General features: G+C 34.9%; 1 protein-coding gene across 1 annotated transcript in view; it reads right to left on the bottom strand.

Moving 5' to 3' along the window:
• Positions 1 to 17719, bottom strand: part of CDH18 (cadherin 18) — a gene marked incomplete at both ends in the record, with an annotated part of 317410 nt that extends 299691 nt beyond the window's left edge. Inside the window, one exon of the mRNA XM_080804279.1 lies at positions 17492 to 17719. Within this exon, the coding sequence (XP_080660405.1) occupies positions 17492 to 17719 (228 nt within the window). The remainder of the gene's footprint in view (positions 1 to 17491) is intronic.
• Between the last annotated feature and the right edge of the window lie 817 nt (positions 17720 to 18536).

The following is an 18536-nucleotide window of genomic DNA, read 5'->3' as shown; positions in this document are numbered from 1 at the left end:
TTTTTAATAAGGTGAATTATATTTATCTTGAAGATACAATGCATAAAATAATGAAGTAAAAGTCAAATACATTAAATTTTTCTATACAGTTGGGAATTATATTAAACTATATGCAAGTGTGTGTTTTTTGGACCCCCTTCTTATTTTTGAAGAATCGACACCCCATTGTGAGATTTTTGGTGGAAGAGAGAATCCCGTTTCAGTTATGGAAACTGCACGAGCCAGACTGTGTCTCTCTACTTGGTGCAGCCAGACTACTGGCACATGACTTAGACGGGGCTAACATATGCTCTTATCTAGAGCCTTAAAACATCACCAAGTGACAAAAAGACCAAAGGGCAGATCAGATTATCTGTGATTGTGTTATCAAGAAGACAGAGACAGGGCACCTAGGTGCAGTCAGTTGGTTAAGCATCTGCCCTGAGCTCACGTCATGATCCCATGGTCCTGGGATGGACTCCTGCATCCCGCTCCCTGCTCCGTGGGGGGACTGCTTCTTCCTACGTCCCTCACCCCTGTTCATGCTATCTCTCTCTCTCCTGCTCTCTCTAAAATAAGTAAATAAAATATTAAAAGTAAATAAAATCTTAAAAAAAAAAAAAAAAAGGAACACAGAGACAATAGCAATGCAAATCTAGAGGTAGAAATATCATCAGTGGCCACGTTCTGACTTAGTTGTTTCTGGGGATCAGTTTGGCTGCATTTACAACCACTAAGCCTCCCTTGGTTCCTGCTTTACTTCAACACTGACTCACTAGACTTCCTGCCAATTCTCGTGATTTATCCAATATCCATTTGGAAAGTTACTTGTATCTTTAAATTACTCAGAGTAAGATTTTGCTGCAGTCAAGAAGGTGATTTTCTAAATCATGCCTTTGACTGCAAGCACCCACTGCAACCACACACAAACAAATCAATTGAACGGTAATACTGTATGCTCCTTGAAACCAAGAAAAAGAAAATCAGGTTTCACCTTTCCAGTCTTCAAAACTTTTTTACACATTAGAGTCAGGCTATTAGATACATTGTCTTTAATTTCATTCTCTATGCCTGTAATTTTATGTGGCTTTCATAGACTCATACTTTTGTATGTGTATTATTTGAGTATGAGGTTAGGTTTCCTTTCTGGGTAGTTTAAACTTGCACTATTCAATATTGTAGCGAATAGCTACCAGTAGCTATTTAAAGTTAAATTAATAAAATGTAAACATTCAGGGGCACCTGGGTGGCTCAGTGGGTTAAAGCCTCTGCTTTCGGCTCAGGTCATGATCCCAGGGTCCTGGGATCGAGCCCCGCATCGGGCTCTCTGCTAGGCGGGGAGCCTGCTTCCTCCTTTCTCTCTGCCTGCCTCTCTGCCTGCTTGTGATCTCTGTCAGATAAATGAATAAAATCTTAAAAAAAAAAAAAAAAAGTAAACATTCAGTCCCCTAATTGCACTAGCCACATTTATTTCTTTGTAAGATTTATTTATTTATTTGAGAGAGAGGAAGAGAGTGCTTGCACACACAAGTGGGAGAAGGGGCCAAGGGACAGGGAGAATCCTGAAGCAAACTCCCTACAGAGTGCAGAGCCCTGCCCTGGGCTTGATCCCAGGACCCTGAGATCATGACCTGATCCATAATCAAGAGTCTACTACTTAACCAACTGAGCCACCCAGGTATCCCTGCACTAGCCACATACAAAACGTTTGATAGCCGCATATGGCTAGTAGCTACCATAATGGACAGTACAGAAAAAAAAAAAAACATGATCAAAACTGTAGAAAGTTCTATTGGACAGCATTTTTGTATGAACATATGGTAATTCAACCTTTTTACTTATTTATTTATTTATTTTTAAAAAGAGTTCATTTATTCATTTGACAGAGAGAGAGCACAAGCTGGGGGAGCAGCAGAGGGAGAGGGAAAGGAAGGAGCGGGTTCCCTGCTGATGCAGGGTTCAATCCCAGGACCCCAGAATAATGACCTGAGCAGAAGGCAGACAACCAACTCTGTCTCCCAAGTGCCCCTAATTCAAACTTTTTAATGGTTAAATCAGAAATTCAGACTTATTTGGCAGAGGTTGACTGTCATTAGTCCAGCATGGTGCTTGAACAATGGTCCAGCAAAGCTCAAGGAAAGGATGGATATTTTCCCATAAAATGAATTGATCTTATTTTATATTTTCATATCTTATTTTGTTTCTGTTTGTTAACCAGTGTAGATTTTTTTCAACCAAAAGACTCTGATTGTTAGAGAAACTTGTTCCTAGAAATGGGAGGTTTTAAAAGATAGACCCTAAAACGTGGAATTGAAAAATATTTGGGCACTTAAAATCTCTCTATATCTAGCTGCAAGCAAGGAAATCCTTTCTATAAAACAGAGCAAAGAAACTGAACTGTCGCCTGCAAATCTTGGGTCTTGGACTTCACATACTTTATGAGTTTGCAGCTTTAGGGAATTGGTTAGAATCCTAATCACATCATTTGTATTTCTGATTCTGCCTGTGCCTGAAGCTTGTTCTGATCTTCAGATATGCAAACTGGTAAATTACTTCCCATTGTTAAACTAGTTTCACAAGGTTTCCTTCAACAACCAGCAGGGAATTACTGACCAATAAAAACATAGTGTCAATCACTAAGGTAGATTCAAAGAGCTCAGGATTAGTAGCACAAGAGGAATATGTAAATTTTTACCTGCTCTAGACAACTAATGGCTAGAGGGCAACTGATAAAGGGCTGAAAGACAGCAATAGGTACTACAAGTAAAGTAAGTAAATAATCCATAAATTCACCTTAAATTATAACCTTCTTCTTCTATGACTGCTCAAGCCTCTACAGTATGGGTCAGCCCCTTAAGCACAGCTAACGCTATTAAGGAAAAAATAACCTCATAGGTTAAAAAAGTTAAAAAAAAAATCCAGTTATTTTTTTCTCTGTTTAAAAATGTTTTATAGTTCCTGTTTTCCTGTTTTGTTTTGTTTTCATATTTATTTATTATTGAGAGAATAAGAGCAGGAGGAGGGGAAGAGAGAGAGAGACAGAGTCCTTGAGCAGACTTCCCACTGAGAATGGGCTCAATCCTAGGACCCTGAGATCATGACCCTGAGATCAGGACCTGAGCCAAAGCCAAAATCAAGAGTCAGATGCTTAACCAACGGAGCCACCCAGCTGTCCCTATGGTTATGTTTTTAAAACCACTTCCTTGAGGTATAACTGACATACAAAAAGATGTACATATTTAATATATACAACTTGAGGAGTCTGGAGATAAGTATACATCTGTGAAACCATCACCACAATCCCGTCACCATGAAAAGTTTCCTCCTGCCGTCTTCAGTAGTAGCAGTGGTGGTAGTGGTGATGGTAAGAACATTTAAGATGAAATCTACCCTCCTAACACATTTTTAAGTAGATAATACAGTGTTATTTTATCCTCACTGAAGCATCAAAGTTCATTGTCCACTTCCTCCTCCTTGAGACATTCTCCTTCCTCATCTACCATGATTCCTCTTCACCACTTAAACTCCAGTGTCTCCCATTTCTACATTTATCCTACATCCATTGACTCTGTGCCTATGTACCTGTGTGCCCACAAAGCACCCTGGACACAGCCAGTTCAAACCTAACTCTACCACTTTCGCAACCAGACAGGATCCTCCTCCTTTACTCTTTAGCCCCACAATATGCTAAGTTTGCCAACCATCTTCGAAAAGTTTTGCATCCATTTCTCACTCTTCGTCAAGATGATATCTATCAATTCTACATCCTAAAACACTGGTTTATTTCTTCTTCTGAAATTGTTATTATCAAATTTAAGTTTAGATTTGGACATTGGTAAAGCATCTTTTCTGCCTCCAAACTTAGTCTAAATGTCTCATATCACTTTCCACTTGAAAACCCTTCCATTCATTCATGAACACTTCTGGATAGTCTCCTTTGTGTCTCCTGCCAGGTCAGGTCATCTGTGACCCATCATCCTCTCTAGCTTCACCTCACTCCATCTTCTCAACATTCCCTCTGTGCTCTAGCTACTGTGCTTATACATTTTTGAATGTTACTTCTCGACCTTTGTTATGTTGCTCCTAAAATTCTATTGTAGCTCTCTGAACCAATAGACTCTGTCTCATTTTCTATTAATTGCAAAATACTAGTTCAAGCCAATTTAAGAGAATCTATTTAAGTATGTCACATCTCCTCTTGTACTATCAACCCTTGTGCTTAACACTGTTATTGTACCATTAGCGATGGGATGCGATCATCTGTCCTTGAATTTGCTTCCTCTTCTTTAGTTTCATTAATGACTGGGACTGTGTATTTCATTAGTATAACCTCCACATCTAGTACAGAGTATGGCATACTGTGTTTTTTTAAAAGCCATTGAACTCACGGTGAAGCAGTGAATTTTGAAGTGAATAGAATCCCTGCAATCACTTCCTTCATCTGCCTTATTCATGTGCATAATAAGACTCCTTTTGGAAATTCAGATTTACCAAGTTTAAACAATTACATAGTAGAAAAATCAAGGCTACCTATCCAATGTGACTTCCAACACTGTTACTTATATATATGTCTCAAGTCTTCTCCTGAGTCCATAACGCCTTATACAGTCCACGAATACATTATCCCTTGAGTCATTATGGAAATGTAAGTAAGTGGGGCGCCTGGGTGGCTCAGTTGGTTAAAGCCTCAGCCTTCGGCTCAGGTCATGATCCCAGGACCCTGGGATCCAGCCCCGCATCAGGCCCTCTGCTCAGCGGGGAGCCTGCTTCTTCTTTTCTCTCTGCCTGCCTCTCTGCCTACTTGTGATCTCTGTCTGTCAAATAGATAAATAAAATCCTTAAAAAAAAAAACAAAAAAGAAATGTAAGTAAGCAAACTACACTCTATGACTTACAGTTTCTATATTAGTTCCTTTACGGAAGTTAAACTACGTTTGATTTTCCGGAGCTTCTTCCCTGCAATTCAGTTGTTCATAGAGCAAAGTGATTGCCTGATAATAAAAACAATGATGCCATGTAATTTTCTTCTCAAAAGTCAACAATGTCTCCCTATGTCTCTAAATATGAATTATAGGCACTTGGGTCTTTCTTTGAACCTCAAATCCAAAGTCCTTTCCATGCCAGGATCTTTACATGTGTTATTCCTTCACCACGGACTTGTCTCCATTCCCAGTAGTCATGAGCATACCACTAATGTGGACTAATTAGCTCCTACTCACTTTTTTTTTTTTTTTTTTTCAGCCTGACTATTCTTTCCTCAGAGAGTTCTGTTATCACCAGTCTAAGTTTTACACTATAGAGAACACATTTTTTTCCCACAATCCTCATCGTGGTTCATAATTAAATATGTCTTTGTGTGAAAGTTGGTTTAATGTCAATGTCTTCTAATACATCTCCTTTGTTTGTAGTCATATAAACAATACCTAGGGTAATGACCAGAGCAAAGAAAGAACTCAATAAATTTTGAATGAATGGATATATCCTGAGCAGTCTTCAATTTTTATTAAAACAAGCTCACCTGTAATCAAAGTATAGTTCTAAATGATGCAAACCAAAGGCTATGATTAAGTTAGTATAGTTCAGTTTTGTTTTATATTTTGTAGTATTTTTTAGTGTAGAAAATGATTTCATACCATATATAGTTTTAATTTCTATGAATACAGTGACAAATCATACATAGGAAAAATAAATATCCTACAGGAAATGAATTGATTACATTTCATTCTAATTCTTAAAAATGAATGCTTAATATCTTCTTTATGAATTTTCAAAACAAAAATGTAAACCTGGATGAAGACCTTGTGGCACAACCTTCAAATTAAATACTTTTATTATGTGAGATCCAGTGCAATGCAGTTTTCAAAATCAGTTGAACTTGAATCAGTGTTCAGATGCATCAGTGTTCAAAATCAATTCATTGAATTAAAATCAATAAACTAGTGAAAAGGTATCTTGAGAATAATCTAATACCGATGTTGAAAATTATTCATTTCCTTAGGGAAAATACATGTTGAACTAAATCAGACTTTAATTAGTTAAGAAGTGCGATAAGGTTTTCAGAATGTATATTTCTACTCTTTGGTATTTTGGAAACATTTAGATTAATCTCTACTTTTGCATGAAAATACTGAAGCATGGTAAAACTAATACTATTATTTATATCCAGAAGAGATACTAAGAAGATTACCTAATCCAAATATTGTTTCTGTATAAAGAAAAACTAGAGGCAGGATGTGACCAATAAAATGCCAGACAAAGCTAAAGAAGGCTTGTATCTTACTATAAATGGTCAAAATGATGCATAGAAATGAAACACTGAAGAATTACATGAGTGAGCTAAAAACAATGAAAGATAATTCCCAGGAGAAAAGGAAATGAGAGAGAACTTAATACCAGGGACGTGTTTTCCAACTGGCAGCCAGCCTCATCTCTATGGGAGAAATTAAACCGGACAAAAGCCTCGGGTACCAAGAATTTAGGTTTTGCATCTCCTGAATATTAGAAATCATAACTTTCAGTCTCCTGAAAGTACAACACTTTCGGAATGAAGGTGTCTGAAAAAAGCAAGACTACTTAAAAACAACTATATGAAATGAAAATTAGACTATCTACCCACCAGCTTCAGAAAGTATAAGGAACTTACTTAATGGCCTGGTAGAAGTTCTTGATCCTAATAAGAGTTCTGCAATAAACTGAGACCAAAAGTTGCAGCCCAGATGAAAGGTATAAGTTTTATTTTTTTAATGTTATTGGTATTACTGTTTTTGCTATTTCCATTGAATGTATGGCCAAGAAGCTACCGGAAAAATTAAAAATTAATATTCATTCAGATTAATAAAACCAATTGGTTGCCAGCAGACAAAAAGACGAGTAGTTTTTCACTGATATTTCTCAAGCTATATTTTGGAAGAAGCCAACCAAAATCCTTCTTCCTACTATGTATACTAATGAGGACAAATGAATTGTAAAATTTTAAAAGGCATACTGGGATCATATCTCCATAACAGATAGTGAATAAACAAAAGAATTATGAAAACTCATCAAGCACAAACATAGATTAGAAAATTTGAACAAGATTGTTAATTAGTGGTTTGCAATAATTAAAATCCTAAGAGAAGAAACAGAAGTAAAAATGAAAGAACACATCATTACATAAAGAAGAAAAATGGAACCAAATACAATTAGAAATTTTGAAACATAATCAAATTAATATTCATGTGTAAGTCAAAGAACATACTAAACATTCAACTTAGAGGATTTGTATGCTAGAAATAAATTTGACAGAAATTATATCCAATAGAAATTTCAGAATGAAACAATAACTGAGGAAATTAAAAAATGCAAAGAAACAGCATACACTGATGTTCTATAATTAAATATAAAAATCTCAATAATTATATAGGTACCGATTCTACACGGCTGTGGTTGAATTTTGTACCAGCAAAATTCATAGGTTGAAGGTCTAACCTCCAGTACTTTTTTTAGAAATAGCTCTTTGCAGAGCTAATTAAGTAAAAATGAGGTCGTTAAGTGGACTCTAATCTGACTGATGTTCTTATGAAAAGGGGAAATTTGGACACAGAGATGAATATACATGCAGAATACCATGTGAACATAAAGACAGCTATCTACAAGCTAAGGAGAATGCCATTAAAAAAGTCTTCCCTTGGAAAGCACAAGCAGAATCAACTCTGGCAACATCTTGATTTCAGACTTCTAGCCTCTAGGATGGTGAGACAATGACTTCTTGTTGTTTAAACCACTCAGTTTATAGTACTGTGGAATGGCAACCCTATTTACTTAATATACAGACTGAAAGAAATAAAATGTCTGCTAAAGAAAAATAATAAAAGCCTAGACACCTTAGTATATCTAAAGGCCATAAAGAAAACAGCAATAATCCTGAAATCAACCTAGGCCAAAGAGGAAATGAAAAATGAAATCACAACATATTTTCCATCAAAAATAGAATTCACCATACAATATATCTTTAATGAAACAATAATGGAAAAACTCACCATAGTACCCCATACACACACACAAAAATGATTCAGTAAAAAAAAAGGTTTTACTACTCACATGCAACATAGAAATTAAATAATTGATTGCATATAAGCAATAAAAAAAGTCAAACCAAAAGAAAGAAAGGTAGAAGCGATGGAAAACATAGATATTGGTAAATCTGAATAAATCCAAGGAAAATCTAATGTTTAAATAATTTGAATCATGAAAAATCTAGAAAGTACTTTTTTTGTTGTTGTTTAAAGATTTTATTTATTTATTTGACAGACAGAGATCACAAGTAGGCAGAGAGGCAGGCAGAGAGAGAGGAGGAAACAGGCTCCCTGCTGAGCAGAGAGCCCGATGCAGGGCTCAATCCCAGGACCCTGAGATCATGACCTGAGCCGAAGGCAGAGGCTTAACCCACTGAGCCACCCAGGCACCCCTAGAAACTACTTTCTAATGAGGAATAAGATATTAGACAAATATAAAAGTTGAAAGCAAAAAGGGTTTAAATATCCTAATTTATCTTTATTGTTTAGGATTACTGTAAAGGTATTTACTTTAAACTTTATAAGGCATATCAGTTAACCAAAAAATCCTAGAAGAGAGCACAGGCAGTAATTTCTCTGAAATTTGCCAGAGCAACATTTTTCTTTTTTTCTTTTTTCTTTCGAGAGTGAGTGGAAGGTGGGAGTGAAGGGGAGAGAGACAATTTTTTTTTAAAGATTTTATTTATTTATTTGGCAGAGAGTGAGAGAGAGAGAGAGAGAGAGAGAGATCACAAGTAGGCAGAGAAGCAGCCAGAGACAGAGAAGGAAACAGGCTCCCTGCTGAGCAGAGAGCCTGATGAGGGGCTCTATCCCAGGACCCTGAGACCATGACCTGAGCTGAAGGCAGAGGCTTAACCCACTGAGCGACCCAGGCACCCCGGGAGAGAGAGAATCTTAAGCAGGCTTCACGTCCAGCACAGAGCCCAACGTGGCTCGATCTGATGACCCTGAAGCCTGAGCTGACATCAAGAATGAGATGCTTAGCTGACTGAGCCACCCAGGTACCCTGATAAGAAAATTTTTCTAGATATGTCTTCTCAGGCAAGGGAAGTAAAAGCAAAAATAAACTATTTGGACTAGGTCAAAATACAAAGCTTCTGCACACCAAAGGAAACAATCAACAAAACTAAAAGGCAACCTACTGAATGGGAGAAGATATTTGCAAATGACATATCCAATAAAGGGTTGGTGTCCAAAATATATAAACAACTTATACAACTCAACATCCTAAAAACAAATAATCCAATTAAAAATTGGCAGAAGACATGAACAGATATTTCTCCAAAGAAGAAAATACAGATGGCCAACAGCCACAGGAAAAAAAATGCTCAACATCCTCATCATCAGAGAAATGCAAATCAAAACTGTAAGATATCACCTTATACCTATCAGAATGGCTAATATAAAAAACACAAGAAACAACAAGTGTTTGCAAGGATGTGGAGAAAAAGGAACCTTCTTGTACTGTTGGTACCAATGCAAAGCGGTGCAGCCACTGTGGAAAACAACATGAAGGTGCCTCAAAGTTAAAAACAGAACTACCCTATGATCTGGTAATCGCACTGCTGAGTATTTACCTAAAGAATGCAAAAACACTATTCTAAAGGGATACATATATCCTGATGTTTATAGCAGTGTTATTTACAATAGCCAAATAAAAGAAGGAGCCCACATGTCCACGGATTGATGAATGGATAAAGAAGTGGTATATAAATCTCTATCTATCTACATACATGCAATGGAATATTACTTAGCCATAAAAAAGAATGAACTATTGCCTTTTGCAAAGACATGGATGGAGCTAGAGAATACTATGCTAAGTGAAATAAATCAGTCAGAGAAAGATAAATATCATATGATTTCATTCATGTGTGGAATTTAAGAAAAAAACAAAGGATTAAAGGAAAATAAAGAGAGCTAGAGACAAACCAAGAAACAGACTCTTAACTATAGAGAACAAACTGGTGGCTGCTTTATTAAAAGCAACAAACACATAGAAGATAAGCAAGGGATTTTAGTAAAATAAAGGAGGTAAGAAATCACCTTGCCAAATTTTTCAAGTAACAGAAAACCATGATGCTCAAAAGAATTAAGTGACCTCTTCTTGGTGAAGGAGGTGGATGGCGGGTTGTGTGAAATACATGATAGGGGTTAAAGAGTACATTTGTCATGATGAGCACTGGGTAATGTGTGGAATTGTTAATCACTATATTGTACACTTGAAACTAACACTGTATGTTAACTGCACTGGAATTAAAATTAAAGAATCAAGTATATGAATTAAAAAGAAATGGGACAGAGTTATATTTCAGAAAGAAGTACACTGAACCCAAAATCAGATTCACATTAGAATTTCCATGGGCCATTTTCCTTTTGGGTCCCATTTTCAATTAAAATGATAAAATCTGTTTATAGTTATATTGATATATAGACTAATATAATAAAAATATTTATTTTTATATTTTATTCTGATTTGAAAATGCATTACAACATTTTCTGGGCCCTTTAAGCACCACGAACCCTACTGATGATGCCAACTATAACAGACAATTTACCCCTGGCAAAAATTTTTCTAGACATTGCCAAATCTCCCAGGGATGAAAGTCATCTCTGGGTTAGCACCACTGATACACACACTCACACACAAACACACACACAGATGGATATGTTTATATAGTAATATAAAGTTCACAATGTGAATAAATATAAATGTCATGGCCATGGCATATGTATTATGACCTTTAAAAAATTGTCAGTGTAGCATTAAGAAATGCATTAATTAACTTAAACATTTTAAAGTTATATTTAAATACAAAAATATCACATATTTTCTAAAAATGTAATTAACCTTAATGAAATCTGATTTCTTCAAAAAAAGATTCTAAATCTCTACAAATTAAATGAAATGCATCCCAAATCAAAATCCTCTTTTATGCATCTAATTTCTTATAGAACTGGATCTAAATAGTTAAATTTCCATGATGATTATTTGAAAAGTTCCATTTCTATATAGAACCATGTGTCATAATTTCACACGACATCATGTCATCACATTGTCATCTGTATAAAATTCAAATGCCATGTTTTGATACATGAAGTTTTCCATTTCAAAGAAGTTATGATAAAATGTTCATAAAATTATCATCTTGACAATATTAGATGACAATTGGGACCTTTCCCTGCTGCACACTTAATTTTTAATTCAGAGCTCATAATGGCATTAAAGATATCATACATTCTTTTCTGAAAGCTTAAACCTTCCCTATTCTTTCTACATGATTTATTCTCTTTTTAACCTCAAAATCATTTATTTAATTAGAAACTAAAGAATTTCATATTAAAAGAGATTTGAAGGTTCTCTTTTAAAGAAAGAAAAAATATAGAATAATGGCAGTAATAGTGATGATGAGAGAAGAATTTCGTGCACTGTTTATTAGAAACTGACCCCCATTAAAGAATAAGATACCTTACAATTCCTTCTTTAGCAGAGCCATAACTAATCCCATGAACAAGAAGAAGTGACTTAACTGTTCTGAGCATTGTTACTTCCTATTACTTGAAAAATTTGGCAAGATGATTTCTTAGCTCCTTTGTTTTACTAAAATTCCTTGCTTATCTTCTATGTTTGTTGTTTTTACGAAAACAATTTGAGAATAATTGTGTATAGTCTATACTCATCTATTCAGGATAGGATGCAATTTTGGAGGGGAGAGTGGTAAAATTTTAGTAACTAAACTCTTAATAGATGTAAGCAATAGCTTCTACAAGTGGTTTATATCTAGAAAAATTTCTAATAGTTACAAATGGAGAAGATACACCATAAATGTAGGAAAGTGAAGATGGAGAATATAATTCATTTGCTTATTCTGAAAAATTTTAAGTTTTCATTAACCTTTATTATCAAATGTATCTTCAATGTCAACAGAGCCCTACACCTAAACATGAAATTGTGAATGGACTAAATATCTTTGCCTAAAATGCACTGAGAAGTAGAAGCTCATTTTTTTAGTGTCTTACCTCTTATTTACGATTTTTATTCCACTCTCCTTAATTATCAAATAATTCGATGTAAAAAATATCCACTTACAGATATCCTGGAAAAACAGTTTCCTTTATTTTTTATGTAAGACTGCCCAGCTAGTTAAAGAAATAATCTTCTATGATATTATTCAAATGAAAATAATACATATTTATGGAGCAAAGCAGATAGCTAATCACAAGGAGTTACCACTGGAAATATATGAAGCCTATTGCCAGCAGTTGTGGATTAACAGACATTATTTGCAATGTATATTTTTAGGTAAATTCTACCAATACATATGTTTAAATATTTGCAACATGAACTACTTAGAGTCAATACACTTTGCAATGACAACCTGCACATCTAGGGTACAATCTATTAGGAAACATGAGACACGGAAAACAGCCAATAGTAAATAGCTAAAGAACAGAAATTCAACTGTATTCTAAGTTGTAATTTCTGGTCTCTAACATAAGCATTCCCACTTTCATACCATTTTTTATTTGATAAGTAATATATCCTAATATATGTGATAAACTGTATATGTTAAGGCCTGAAGAATGTTATTTTTATCTACTGTCACTAGTTCTGAACACCAATGGCCTCACATTTCAAAAGATTCCAAGTCAAATACAAATATGATTCAGTCAAGGAGAGCCTGGGTGGCTCAGTCAGTTGAGTGTCTGCCTTTGGCTCCCATCATGATCCAGGCGTTCTAGGATGGAGCCTCATGCTGGGCTCCTTGCTCAGTGGGGAGTCTGCTTCTCCCCCTCCAAGTGCCCATCCCCCCCCCCAAGATCTCTCTCTCTCTCACTCACTCTCTCAAATTAATAAATAAATAAAATCTTTTAAAAAATATGCTTTAGTCAAAGAATGCTAGGACTTTCTTGTCTGTCTGATCCTAGCCATTCTGACAGGTGAAATGAAATATTGCCTTAACTCTGTCAGAGTGGCTGGAATCAAGAAGAAAAATAATAGCAAGCCGTGGCAAGGATTTGAAGAAAAAGGAACCCTCTTGCCCTATTGGTGGAGATGTAAACTGATGCTGTCACTGTAGAAAAGAGTATGGAGTTTCCTAAAATAATTAAAAATAGAATGATCATATGATCCAGTAATTGCACTAGTGGGTATTACCCAAAGAAAACAAAACTAATTCAAAGAGATATATGCACCCCTATTTAGTCAGCATTATTTACAATAACAAGGATATGGAAACATTTCAAGTGGTTGATGGATAAATGGGTAAGGAAGATGTAGTGTGTGTGTGTGTGTGTGTGTGTGTGTGTGTGTACACACACACACACACACATACACATATGAAGGAATATGATTCAGTCATAAAAAAGAATGAGCTCTTGCCATCCGCAACAACTTGGGTGGACCTAGACGATACAACATAAGTGAAATAAATATAATAGAAAGACAAATACCAGATGATTTCACTCATATATGGATTTTAAAAAACAAAACAAACAAAAAAGAGATCAAGGAACAATTAAATACAAAGAACAGACTGGTAGTTCCAGAGGACAGGTGGGTGGGGGGATGTGTCAAATAAAGGGTATTGACAGGGGCGCCTGGGTGGCTTAGTGGGTTAAAGCCTCTGCCTTCAGCTCAGGTCATGATCCCGGGGTCCTGGGATGGAGCCCTGCATCGGGCTCTCTGCTCAGCAGGGAGCCTGCTTCCTCCCTTCTCTCTCTCTGCCTGCCTCTCTGCCTACTTGTGATCTCTGTCTGTCAAATAAATAAATAAAATCTTAAAAAAAAATACAATAAATAAAGGGTATTGACAGTTCTCTTGTCATGATGAGCACATCATGAGTAATGCATAGAACCACTGAATCATTACACTATACAACTGAAACTAATATAACACTGTATATTAGTTATATGTCAACAAAGAAAACATTGGGAGAAAAAAAAAACAAAGAATAAAAAAGTACTAGGAATTCCTATGTTAAAATAATAAATTTTTATAAAGCAGAAATTATAAAGAGTCCAAAGACAAATATCAACTGTGAAAAAACTATTCATAACTTATATCATTGGCAAGATATTACTATACCTACTATATAAAGAACTATTATTATTGTAAGTTAAAGAGTCTAACAAAAGAATATAATATCAAAGGACATGGACAGTTAGTAAAAAAAATTTGTATCTCTCAAATATGAATTTCACTCATTATAGGAGAAATATACACTAAAATTACACAAAGATGCTATTTTTACCTATTATATTTGCAAAATTCCAAGTTTTACAATCCCATTATTGGCATTGCTGTCGAAAAATAGTCACTTTTACATCAGGGAGAGAAGTGCAAAATACTACATTACCTATGGAGGGGGATCTAGTAATACCACCAAAATTAAAGATTTATTTATCTGAATCAGAATCTCACTTTTGGAAATTTCTGCCACAGACATAATACATGTTAAATATGTGTAGAAGAGCACTCATTACATAATTGCATGAAATAGGAATGAAACAACAATAAAAATTAAAACGCCACAGTTAATAAACATTCATTAAAATATCTATGGGGCAATTGTACAACAGTGAAAATGGTGAAGTAAAAAATCTCTCCATTTGAAAATTTCAAAATTTTCAAAAATTTTCTCCATTATAAAAGCAATTATTAGTGAGATTTTTGTTTCAATAATTTCAAATAATTTTCACAACCATTAACATGGCTACAGAAGTTTATAGCTCAGGGAGCACTTTTCTTGGATTACCATTTGATCATTACAGCAGGCACTGAGATAGATACTGTATGTGTTAAGATGAAGTAGTCCCAGGACTTGCTTCTAAAGAATTCACAGTATACTAGGTGAGGCAGGTTTCCTAACTAGGAGCTCACAAACATTTCCTGCAAATGCCATTAGTAAATATTTTAGACTTTGAATGCCTTGCTTTCTCTGGACGCCTCTTCATTCTACCAATGTAGCTTGAAAATAGCCATATACAATACATATATGCATAAGTATGGCTGTATTATAAAAAAACACATTAGTCATGGAAACTGAAATTTGAATTTCATATAATTTCCATATGTCACAAAAATTATTTTTTTAAAAAATCAAGAATTTAAAAATGAGAACAAACAACCCAAAACTTGTTTAGTATGTAGGCAATACCAAAATGTGCACGGGCTGAATTTGGCACACAAACTGTAATTTAACTCACCCATGATCTAAGCCATAAACTAACCTTTATAGTTGAATTAGTACCAGAAATACCAAACAATATTTCCCAGTTTTACCATTAAGGACACAGAAATACAGAGAATTAAGGAGATTTCCCGCTATATTGCAGATAATAAGCAGAGAAGCTATAACTCAAACCTAGCTCTTCACTTACTAATCATTGGTATCTCATGAAGACAATGAGTCTACTCCAATGATGGGTGTTTGTGGATGGCATAAATTTTAGTTGTGATAGCTTATATAAAATTATATCCTAATATGGATTGAGTTTTATAGTTTTTAAAAATCTGTGATGTTTTTATGTATGTATATAGTAAGAGGTGAGTGGAAAGAATCTATATAATCAAGTTAGAATTTCTCATAAAGGAAGATTAGAATAGAGGAGAAAGACCAAGTGAGTGGATTAGGTCAGATAGTGAGTAAGAGAACCACATCCTTGGGTATGACCCATTATATCTGTCTACTGTTACTATAAACAATAGAGCAGATACCAATTTCCTCAGAACCTTCACAAACACGAACAGCTTCACAGACCTCCACCCCCGCGTGGTGGGTAACAAGCTCTCAACCCTATGTTCATCAGCGCTCCAGCCCAGAAAGAATTTTGAAATTGACCTACCTTATTATGGTTCATCATTTACCAAATGAGATGATGCAAAACGAAATGAAGACTGTCTAATCTGTCCCTTTCGAGCAAATTTTTTTTTCACTTAGATTGAACTGACAAGAAATATACATAACAGGGTATACACACACACACACACACACACACACACACACAAACACACACACATATATATATATATATATATATATATATATATATATATATAATGTGTTTTCCTTTTGGTATACCCCTAAAGGGAGGACATTTTTTGTTTCTTATTTTTCTCCTTTCCAAAGATAATAAATTATTACAGAAAAGTATTTTGAAGTTCACAACCAAAAAACTTTCAAGTAATTCCATATATTATATTTTTATTTCAGCACATTTGTTTTCATTTACTTTGTGGAATACTTTGCAGGAAAAAAAAGAAAATGATGAAGATGAGTTGCTTTGTCTCATTTTAATATGCCTATATGAAAATGATTGAATGGTTTCAGATCTTTTTTTATGTATCACATTCTGACTCTGCAGCTCCTGCTGGCTATGGAAAATACAGCTGCAACCCAGTGCCTCCCTGTTGGATGAGGGGTAAAGCAGATGGCTCGTGATCCTGAACTGCTTGCATGTGAGGGAAGCACCATGGCTTGGATGGAGAACTTTTTTTTTTTTTTTTTTTTTTTTTTTTTTTTAAAGTACTAACAGTGCTAAAGTGAAAATAAATAGTCAAGCAGGGAGATGGAACTCACTGAGCCTGCAGTCATGGAGATTCTACTGCTGTGCTCACTGTTTCTCCCAGAGGTACTGAACTAATCTAAGTGGCTGTCTCCCACGATCCATAATTCATCAGAAGGTCTCTCCACCTCCCATGCTATTCTCTACCCTGGAGCCTACATGACACATGATTAAGCCGTCCCCTATTACTGAGCACACAATTTCCTAATGGGTTTGATAAGCCATTAAACTGTCTTGTATTTTCGAGAGAAAGGGAAGCTGGTCTGAAGTTACTGATTATTTTATCAACTCCATTCTTTTGGAATGTTAAGAAAATCTGTACCTGCTGTGTATATTGAATGTGTATTTAAAATATATCAGCATTTGAGTGGAAATTAATTTGGGGAATTGAAAAAAATACCCATGTGCTTTTAAAAGATGACTTAAATTCAAATACAATTTCTGTAACAATTAATAAAAATAAATCAGATGTCATGACAAAGTGTGTTCTTTTTGCTTCATGTGCATTAGCAATAGATTAAAAACTATAAATATCAATGTGCCAATAAATGACATTGTGAATTCCAATATACCTTCATGGTCATAAAGGCAAAATTGCCCAACTGTGTGTTCAATTAAATATTTCCATTTTATACGAAAGAATGTAAAGAGTAATATACCAGTGAAGATCCAGTCCAGCATGGAAGGATTAATGTTTAAGGAGAGGTGACATGACTGCTAAAGTTCTTTTTTTTTTTTTTTTACAGTCATTATTTTAAACCATTTAGTATAAGAAATAGTATTCTAAAGCATATTTCACTCTACTTTCCATGTCTTTTCCAAAACCAACCCAGTGCCACTCTCATCTTATCCCATAATTTCTTAGAATAGGAAAAAAGAATAAGAAAAACTTACTTTTCCAACATACTGAGGATCTGGTCCCATGTGTTCTTCTAAAACAAAGAACTGATTCCAAACCCATCCCCTTTTGGGACGGTGGTGGACTTCAGTTTCACCTTCAATATGTTTGGTCTGGTTTCTGGTCACCTTGATGGAGCTGTGGTGAGCAGTTCCATAACACCTCTGCACAAAACAGAGACACACTAGGACTGGACAGATGCAAGATGTGCTCGTAATTTTCATTGTAAGATAGCTTTCCAGTTCACAGTCTCCTTTCTTTTCCTTGTCAGTTACAAATGCTTAGTGTGCATTCAAGAGAGAAGCCAGAGCATCTTTTGAAAGGACAGTCCAAAGTAAATTGTTTAGCGTGTCCATGATTTAACTGCCCATCAGGGAAAGGTCAGACTACATTTACATCCTGAAACACTTGGGAGAATCAAAGCTGTAGTTGTCTGATTTCAAATCTTCACAGTAAGTGAACATGGACAATCATTTTCTACCTAATGGAAAGAGAGAAAAGTATATATATTAAAAAACACGGTCACTTTAACTATTCACTCTGAATGCAAATTATAATATTTTATAGTATGAGGCTGATAAGAATCTATACAAATTCTTTTGGAAATACATGCAAACATGCATACACATAGTCATGCATAAGCCTACATACTGCAAACATTTTTATAAGGACCTCCTTATCTGTGCTGTTTTCAATATTTAAAAACAAATTTAAATATATATATGTATGTATATATATATTACTATTTATATATATTTGTGTATATATTTGTATTTTAAAACAATTTATGTATTTGGATATTTGTTCATATATACATATATATGCATATTTGTATATTTATATATGTGTGTATATAAAATCTTTTGAAATAACAGAAATGTAGCCCTAGGGAATGCGGAAACGCTCAGAAACTGGCCATGAGTATTTGCACACGTGTAATATGATCTCTTACAATATGTGATCTATTAGGCACTCCATACTAAGTGTAAATTTTGTTTGCTTTTGTGTTTATTTTATTTTTTTTGTTAAATGTGATACAAA

Source organism: Martes martes, assembly GCF_963455335.1.
Source record: "Martes martes genome assembly, chromosome: 5".
Taxonomy (NCBI): Eukaryota; Metazoa; Chordata; class Mammalia; order Carnivora; family Mustelidae; genus Martes; species Martes martes.
This window is presented reverse-complemented; position numbering and strand designations above follow the sequence as displayed.